A 10,025-nucleotide genomic window follows, 5' to 3' on the forward strand; every position below is an offset into this window, starting at 1 on the left:
CTGGAAATCTCCCTAGTGCCAGATCTCTCCTCAGACCTATAATGGCTCCCTCTAATATCGTATCTCTCATCCTGCTCTCCTCTATTGTTCCCCAAACTCAATATTTCTGCTCCTCCATTTCCTCCTCTCCTCTCCTCTTCTTCTCCTCTCATTCTGGCAGCTCCCTCTGCCCTACCATCATTCTCCCAATTAGCTCAGGTGTTCCTGCCCTTTCCCATTCCTGGGGTCCATGCATTTTTTTCCTTAGAGGCCTTCTTTTTTCCTAGTTTCTTTGGTGAAGAGGATTATCAGCTGGCAATCCTTTGCTCTATGTCCAAAATTCATATATGAGTGAATACATACCATGTTTGTCTTTTTGTGACTGGGTTACCTCACTCAGGATGGTTTCTTCTAGTTCTATCTATTTGCCTGTGAATTTCAAGATTCCATTGCTTTTTTCTGCTGAGTAGTACTCCATTGTATAAATGTACCACATTTTTCCTATCCATTCTTCAGTTGAGGGGCATCTAGGTTGCTTCCAGGTTCTGGCTATTACAAACAATGCTGCTATGAACATGGTTGAACATATGTCCTTGTTGTATGAATGTGCATTATTGTAGTATATGCCCAAGAGAGGAATTGCTGGATCTTGAGGTAGACTGATTCCCATTTTTTCTGAGCAACTGCCATACTGATTTCCAAAGTGGTCTTACAAGTTCGCACTCCCACCAGCAAAGGAGGAGTGTTCCTTTTTCTCCACATCCTCTCCAGCATAGATTGGCATTGGTATTTTTTTATTTTAGCCATTCTGACAGTAGTAAGATCATATCTCAGAGTTGTTTTGAGTTGTATTTCTCTGATGACCAAGGATTTTGAGCACTTTCTTAAGTGTCTTTCAGCCATTTCAGATTCCTCTGTTGAAGATTCTCTATTTAGTTCTGCACCCCACTTTTTCATTTCATTGTTTGGTGTTTCGGTGGCTAGCTTCTTGAGTTCATTATATATTTTGGAAATCAGCCCTCTGTCAGATATGGGGTTGGTGAAGATCCTTTCCCATTCTGTGGGCTGTCATTTTGCCTTACTGACAGTGTCCTTTGCCTTACCGCAGCTTCTCAGTTTCAGGAGGTCCTTTTTATTAATTGTAGATCTCAATGTCTGTGCTACTGGTGTAATATTCAAGAAGTGGTCTCCTCTGCCAATTTGTTCAAGGTTATCTCCCACTTTCTCTTCTAGATGATTCAGTGTGGCTGGATTTATGTTGAGATCTTTGATTCATTTGCACTTAAGTTTTGTGCATGGTGCAAGTCCAGTTGTGCCAGCACTATTTGTTGAAGATGCTATCTTTCTTCCATTATGTAGATTAAGTGTCTTTGTCAAAAATATGATGTTCATAGTTGTGTGGGTTAATATCAGGGTTTTCAATTCAATTCCATTGGTCTACCTGTCTATTTTTGTGCCAATACCAAGCTGTTCTCAGAACTATGGCTCTATAACAGAGCTTGAAGTCAGGGATGATAATGCCTTCATAAGATCCTTTATTGTACAGAGTTGTTTTGGCTTTCCTGGGTTTTTTGTTTTTCCATATAAAGTTGAGTATTGTTCTTTCAAGGTCTGTGAAGAACTGTGTTGGGATTTTGATGGGGATTGCATTGAATCTGTACATTACTTTTGGCAAGATTGCCATTTTTACTATGTTGATTCTACCTATCCAAGATCATGGGAGACCAATATGAATTTTTAAACCAACTGAATGGTCAGCTTTTGTAAATGGTTGTAAAATACCTCTAAGTAAAATTTGGATTTGTTTTCTCTAGAGATGAACACTTGAATTTTAATTTTCTAAAGCAGGAAAATTAAATTATATTTGAAATACATACCCATAAATATAATAGTAAATGCAATATTTTCAAGAGTTAAACTTGAGTTGTAAAAATATTATCGTTATATACATAGAGGAAGATCATGGAATCTGGATACATTGTAGAAAGAAAAGCATGGAAATATACTTAAAAACAAAATGTTTATGTCTTATTTACTTTATGGTTTAAACCCTGTAGCTTTGTAGGGTTACAAAAGACAAACATCTAAAATATGAAAGATCAACTGTGTCAATAAACCATATTACTAGTCACAGGCTTACAAAGAACTGGCCATTAAATCAAGATTTTCAAAGAGAACAACAAAATTATCTTAGAAATGTACTTCAGAATGTAACTTTTCTAACTGATATAGACAGAGGATTGAGTTATCTTTAGTCCCTTCTGAAAGGTTGTTCACACTGAGTTCATGCTTATAGCATGGAAGGAGCCTTCAACTTGTTAATAATTTTACATTAGTGTGATTGAAATTTCTCCACAATTATATAATGAGTGAACATATTGTTGGGTGCACTGGGTGCACATGTATTATTTATTTCCCAAATTTAAATAAGCATTCGTATCAGTCAGGGTTCTATAGAGTAACAGAACTTAGAGAATGAATCTCTCTCTCTCTCTCTCTCTCTCTCTCTATATATATATATATATATATATATATATATGTGTGTGTGTGTGTGTGTGTGTGTGTGTGTGTGTGTGTATGCATTTATCATCTATCTATCTATCTATCTATCTATCTACCATCTATCTAACTGGTTTTATTAGAATGACTTAGAGGCTGTGGTCTATCTTATCCAACATAGGTTGCCTATGTATAGAAGGTCCCAGAATCCAGTACCTGTTTAGTTCGTGAGATTGGTTGTCTAGCTGGCCTTCAGTATATGCTGGAATCCTGAGAATTAGGCTCAAATGCCAGTGAATGAATGGGCTTGCTAATGAGGGCTGTAGGAAGCAGGCAAAGGGAGAGACCTTTCCTTTTCAATGTCCTTTGTATAGGCTTTCAGCATAAGGTGTGGCCTACATTAGAGGTGCATCTCACTTCAAAAGATCTGGGTTAACGGTATGTCATCTCACCTGAAAGATAAGGATTAAAAGTAGATCATTCCATTTCAAATGATGCAATTAAGCAAAAAATTCATCACATGTGTATCTAGTCATTTTGGGTGTTTGAGAAATTCCAGATGTGGTCAAGTTGACAACCAAGAATAGCCATGAAAGCACTAAAATTTAAAGGAAGTATTAGATGTTCAACTAAAAAAATGGTGTTAGAGAACTTAAGTCATTATATCTATAGGAAATTATGAACATGGTTTCCTTGGTTTCTTGTTGCTGTCTTTCATCCATCTTTAGGTGCTTTTTAGCACAAGACTGGGTAGTACAGAAAGTCTACACAAGTAACCTTCAAACATATTATTTTGATTATAGTCCTTAATTATTTGTATTATTTTTTGCTTTTTATTTTACCTTTATAAAGTCAATGGGCCTTGAGAAGTGGCTTAGTAGGTAGTGTCATTTGCCACAATACCTGTCAACCTGAGTTTGATCCCTGTGACCCACATGGTGTAAAGAGACATCTCACTTGTAGAAGTTGTTTTCTGTTCTTCACACATGAATCATGGCTTGTTTGTGCATGAGTATAAACCTATTCACATAAACAATATAAAAAATATGAATTTAATAAAAAGGTGGAAAATGATATAATCACCAAGTTTTAAAAAAAGTAGGTGAAATGATAGAATCATAGGTCATTAAATAAGGATATTTAATTGAAAGTATTAACAAAACTCTTTGTATATTGGACAGAAAATAAATTTTAGTGAACTGCTCTTTACAGATTAAACTTAGGTATATTGTTGTGATTCAAACATGCAGAGTATAGTTTATTAATTAAATTTGCCCACAAATAATTTTGTTATTTGACTGTCCTTCTTTTTCCTACAATGATTGAAATCTCAATGATCATTTTCTTGTTATTGTTTGTTTGGAATGAGGGAAGTATTCCTGAGATCACACTCCTATCTGAGGCAGTTGAGGGAGGAAGGAAACTTTCCTTTGAGAAGTGGCCGCTGATGCATTACTAATGCCTTAATGGATAGTCACATACACATATGCATATACATAGCTTTAAGTGGACTCAGTGGTTATTAATAACAACAAAGAAGAGGATGTAAAGTTGGAAGAAAGATGAAGTGGACTCATTAAGGGTATTTGGAGGGAAGTAGTAGTGGATTGATATTATCAATACATATTGTATAAATGAATGGAAGTTTCAAAGGATAAAATATTATTTTACACAGAAATTTTATATGTATCAAAACAAAGGACAGAAAGGAAATATTTTCACATGAAATTCAGTTTTGAAGTTACTTTTCAGGGCATTTAAAATTACAATTAAATATTGAAAGAATTTAAAAAGATAAGAACTTGAAACACAAAACAAGAAGATATTAATAATCATCTATTAAAATGTTCAAAATAAGTGACCATGACAATGCTGAATATTTCAAAGGATATAAAACTAAAACTATTAGACATTCTCATTCACTTTTGAGGGGATGTAAATAATGCAAACAATTGGTAAATTGGTAGTTTCTTAGAGTAATAAAGTATTATGTCTCAATCTATTTGCTCCCTGATTTCCATTATTATTATTATTATTATTATTATTATTATTATTATTATTATTAATTCAAGTTAAGGAACAGGCTTGTTTCACATGTAATTCCCCTCTCCCTCTCCCTCCCCTCACCTCCATTCCTTCTCCCCCACCTCCAACCTACCCCCCACCCCATCCACCCACTACTCCCCAGGCAGGGTAGGGCCCCCAACCGGGGCTCCACCAAGTCCACCAAATCTTCCTGTGCTGGGCCTAGGTCCCTCCCCATGTCCCCAGAGACAGAGTGCATCCCTTCAAGTGGGATGGGCTCTCGAAGTCCCTCACACACACCAGGGCAAAACGCCAGTCCACCTCCAGAGGCTCTTAGGAGTTCTGGGGCCTCCCCATTGGCATCCATGATCAGGCGGCTGGGTTCGTCCCATACTGGCCTCCCAAAGAGCGTCTGGGGTCGATATGCTTTCCCTTTTTCAGGCCAACTGTTTCTGTGGGTTTCTCCAACCTGGTACAGACCCCTTCGTTCTTCATTCCTCCCTCTCTTCAACTAGGTTCCAGATTTCAGCTCAGTGTATTTCTGTGGATGTCTGTCTCTGCTTCCATCAGCCACTGGATGAGGACTCTAGGATAGCATAGAGAGTAGTCATCACTCTCATTCTAGGGGAAGGGCTTCTAGGCCATCCTCTCGTCCACTGCCCGGACTGTCAGATCGTGTCATCCTTGTAGGTCTCTGGAGATCTTTCTAGTTCCAGATCTCTTCTCGGACCTATAGTGGCTCCCTCTGATATGGTATCTCTCATCCTGCTCTCTCTCCTCTATTATTCCCTGAACTCAATATATCTGCTCCTCCATTTCTTCTCCTCTCCTCTTCTTCTTGTGCTCTTATTGTGGCAGCACCCACTCCTCTACCCTCATGCTCTCAATTAGCTCGGGAGTTTATGCCACTTCCCATTCTTTCACAAATGTGGGTGCCTTCATATTTGGAGCATAGATGTTCAGGATTGAGATTTCATCTTGATGGACTTTTCCTGTGATGAGTAAGAAATGGTCTTCTTCATCTCTTTTGATTGATTTTAGTTTAAAGTCCAATTTGTTAGATATTAGGATTGCTACACCGGCTTGTTTCTTGAGGCCATTTGATTGGAAAATCTTTTCCCATCCTTTTACTCTGAGGTATCGCCTGTCTTTGAAGTTGAGGTGTGTTTCTTGTAAACAGCAGAAGGATGGATTCTGTCTTCGTATCCATTCTGTTAGCCTATATCTTTTTATGGGAAAGTTAAGACCATTGACATTTAGGGATATTAATGTCCATTGTTAGTTGGTTCTTGTTTGTTTTGGATTTATTTTTGGTGGTGTCATTGTGTGTGGATTTTGCCCTCCTGCTTCTTTTTGTGTTTGGAAAAATTTGATTATCTATTGCCTGTGTTTTTGTGCATGTAGTTATGTTCCTTGGGTTGGAGTTTTCCTTCCAGAACCTTCTGTAGTGCTGGATTTGTGGATATGTATTGTTTAAGTCTGTTTTTGTCATGGAATATCTTGTTTTCTCCATCTATAATGATTGAAAGTTTTGCTGGGTATAGTAGTCTGGGACTGATTTGAAAACACATGGATTTTTGTTGACCATTCTCTCTTCACTCTTCCATTGTTGTTTAATGTGGTTACCATGTCTGAGTTTCTCTTTCTGATTTCCATTGTTGTGCATAGAACAATTGACAATTTCCAAGGAAATTTCTTTGGCTACAACTGACACATGAGGGTGATTGAGAGGAGAGATAGATGTGGAATAGGAAGGGGTTAGGCATGCTTTTTATTCTTTTCTACACAGGACAATGACATTAAAAATATATCTCATTCAACTGTGACCAGGTTGGAAATTTAATGTATCTGAATAAGAATGTGAAAAAGGATAAAACAACTAACACTTCCAAGGGGTTTTCTTATGTCTAATATAGTTTTATTACATCATGTACTTCATCTATATATCAAAACCATAATGAGATATCTCTTTAATTTTATTTAATACTTTCTTGTTGTTTTTTCAAATGAATGCCACCAGACTTTTATAAGTAAGAACATTAGCACTGGTCCACAACCCAAGCCCTATTTTCCTGAGTCTATTTTATAGGCATACATAAGGATATAAATATATAATTATATGTAATGAAGAGTCAGGGAAGTCTACAGTTTCACAGTTGGTGAGTGGAAAAGAATGAGTATAAACGCAGGTTGGTTTAGTAGACTTCTTTCAACATCTTTGTAGACCATGGTGATTTTTTGTGTGTTTTTTTTATTTGGCATGGTATCAAGCCATTGATCCAATGTGTATTACTGCATTCAGAGATGCCCATAGGAAAGCTACAAATGGCAGGTTAGCATGTCCCTGGACACTTTTAGAGAGTTTTATAGAGGACAAAGAAGAAGGCTTGCAACTCTGCCGAAGGGACTAGGTATTCCTGGTGGGAGATCATAAGTTGAGTAACACTTTGAATCTCAAAAGATGCCGTGTTCATTCTGTGGCAGTGAATGCAAGCACAAGCTCACTAATTAAGACTCTCAAGGCACAGATCCAGCAGGGAGGAAATCATAAAGAAGAGAAAAATTTCCTGTGATGCTAATGAATTTTCTCATTTGAGTGAGGCAATGCTTTGGAGACTTACATATGATTGCTATTTTATGTTGTCTATGCGAAAATAAATTTGTCATGAAATTCTCAAGCAAAAATTTCCTGTGTGACTCTTCTAGGAGTTCATAAACACATTTGTGCTGATGTCTCTAACTTTCTTTATTATGGGCATTTGGCCCTCTCAGTTCAGAAAGAAGGAAGACTAAGAGCTCCAAAAGGAATGAGGGCTTCAAGTGAATGATGGTAAGCACAAAATCATCTTTGTTATGAGCAAGTACCTTGAAACCCCAAGGTATATAAATTTTATGAATACTGCATAAGAGTTCTTATGTATTCCTCCTTTTTAGTTTTATTTACTATTAATTACTAAGGAAAAACACAAGATTACATTAAAAATTGGAATGTTTATCTGTATGCTTTCTGTAGAGATACACATATTATTGGCATGATAAAGAGGAAATAGTCACTCTTCAAAACTCATCATGAGCAGTTGGGGAACTTTCTATGTCTTGTTATGTGTTCCCACATCCAAAGCTTCTAAACCAATACTTTTAGCTTATCCCTCTGGAGTAAAAGATGAATTGCATGGTCATGTTACCTTCTATTCTTACAGATGCCACCCATGAAGCAAATGGCTACAGAAAATGAGTCTTCAGTGTCTGAGTTTATTCTTATGGGACTAACAGACCAACCTGAACTCCAGTTGCCCCTGTTTTCCCTGTTCTTTGTGAATTTTACAGCCATATTGGTGGGTAATTTGAGCCTAATGAGTCTTATCATCCTGAATTCACACCTTCACACTCCCATGTACTTTTTCCTTTTCAATCTGTCCTTCATTGACTTTTGTTATTCATTTGTTTTCACCCCCAAAATGCTAATGAGTTTTGTTTCAGAGAAGAATATAATCCCTTTTACAGGATGCATGACTCAGCTGTTTTTCTTCTGCTTTTTTGCCCATTCGGAGAGTTATGTGCTGACAGTCATGGCCTATGATCGCTATGTAGCCATTTGTAAGCCTTTATTGTACAAGGCTATCATGTTACCTAGGATCTGTTGTCTGCTGATGTTTGGTTCATATTTGATAGGGTTTTCTAGTGCCATAGTCCTCACAGGCTTAATGATTAGGCTTAACTTTTGTAATAACAACATCATTGATCACTACATGTGTGACATCTTCCCTGTCCTTCGGATCTCTTGCAGTAACACTTATGTCAATGAGCTTGTGAGTACTGCTGTGGTGGGTACAGCTATCATATTATGTAGCCTCATTATCTTAGTATCATATGCTATGATCCTTTTCAATATCATTAATATGTCATCAGGTAAGGGTTGGTCCAAAGCCTTGGGCACTTGTGGGTCTCACATCATCACTGTTAGTTTCTTCTATGGATCTGGACTGCTTGCATATGTCAAGCCTTCATCTGTGGAGACTGTGGGACAGGGAAAATTTTTCTCTGTATTTTACACTTTTTTGGTGCCCATGTTGAATCCTCTCATTTACAGTCTCAGAAACAAGGATGTCAAACTTGCTGTGAAGAAAACCTGGAAGCAACTCACAAGCTAACTGATGCATTAATGTGTCCTTTGGCCACATCCATTCCAGTTTGATGTGTCTTTATTTTTATTGTCTTTATAATTACATATATTCTATTATTTCATTTCTCCTCTTCCTGCAATAGAATTGATAGACTTTTCACTGTAACAATATGCTTTTCTTTCCTCCATGCAAAATTTCTTTGTATGTACCATGTGAATATGAAATATCCTTAGATTCAATGTCCTTAAGATAATGGCATGTCCCTTTCATATATCAGATTTATAGCCTAATATGATTTTAAAAAATCTTTTACATCACCTGAGAATAAAAATTCCCTAGTACTTTTTCTTGATGATGGAAATCTTTAAGTCATGGTATAAGGTCTTACTTTTAACCAATTTATTATTTGCCTTGTATGAGACTTTCTTATTGTCTATGTTGGGTAGGAGATATGCTCTGTAATGCTCACTGAAAACCCACAGACATGTGGATGGTGAGTTTCTAAGCTCCCTCAGTGTAGCTCCCTGCCCAGCTTGCAGTTAGCTTCATTGAGGAGTCTGTTTTCCTCCTGACTCTATACTGATGATGTCCTCAGGAAGTGCCTTATGAAGATGAGCTCTGTGAGCTTGTGAGTATGATCAGCACCTGTCTTCCCTCCAGGAAGGAACAAGTAGACTTTAAGAAAATATTGTCTACATGATAGAGGTTGTATCATGCTTAGGGATCAATAGATCATGAAGGTATAATTTAAAAAAATTATTTTTATTTTATGTGCATTGATGTTTTGCCTGCATGTATATCTGTGTGAGGGTGTCAGGTGTCCAGTCTTGGAGTTATAGATGGTTGTGTGCTGCCTTGAAGGTGCTTTGAATTGGATGTGAGTCCTCTGGAAGAACAGACAATGCTCTTAATTGGTAAACCATTTTTCCAATCCTGAAAATATGTATTTTATATTATAATGTTTTAAAAATCCTTAAGAGAGTTGACTTAGAACTAAAGATGTATAAAATGATGCATTTAAAAATTAAATCAATCTGCTAAAAATTAGTGGTACTAGAGAGTTAAGCATTTCTATTTATTATAATAGTGATAAGATTATTGGATGTTTTTATGCCTAAAGGTATTCTGAGTGCCTAGTATTTTCAGATATTTTTATTCATTAATTAATTGAAGTGTGTGACTAAAAATGAAGGTGAATATGACTCATAAGCACAATACTAAAAAATGTGGTCTAAGTGCTATATAGCAGTCAGCATCATAACTTGAAGCAGAACAAATCAGCAAAGAATCTCTGCATTAACTGTAAATGTCTGAAAAAAATAACTTCTGTGTTTCAAGTTGAGGGCAGCACAAATCTCTGGTATGAGGATGAACAATTACAAGGCAATGGACCAAATA

General features: G+C 36.7%; 1 protein-coding gene across 1 annotated transcript; it reads left to right on the top strand.

Annotated features, from left to right (window-relative positions):
• The first annotated feature begins 7,697 nt into the window (after positions 1-7,697).
• LOC100771334 (olfactory receptor 143-like) lies at positions 7,698-8,654 on the top strand. The gene has a single exon (XM_035444386.1). The coding sequence runs from the start codon at positions 7,704-7,706 to the stop codon at positions 8,652-8,654; it is 951 nt and encodes a 316-aa protein (XP_035300277.1). The 5' UTR covers positions 7,698-7,703.
• Positions 8,655-10,025: the final 1,371 nt, after the last annotated feature.

This window comes from Cricetulus griseus, chromosome 4, assembly GCF_003668045.3.
Source record: "Cricetulus griseus strain 17A/GY chromosome 4, alternate assembly CriGri-PICRH-1.0, whole genome shotgun sequence".
Taxonomy (NCBI): Eukaryota; Metazoa; Chordata; class Mammalia; order Rodentia; family Cricetidae; genus Cricetulus; species Cricetulus griseus.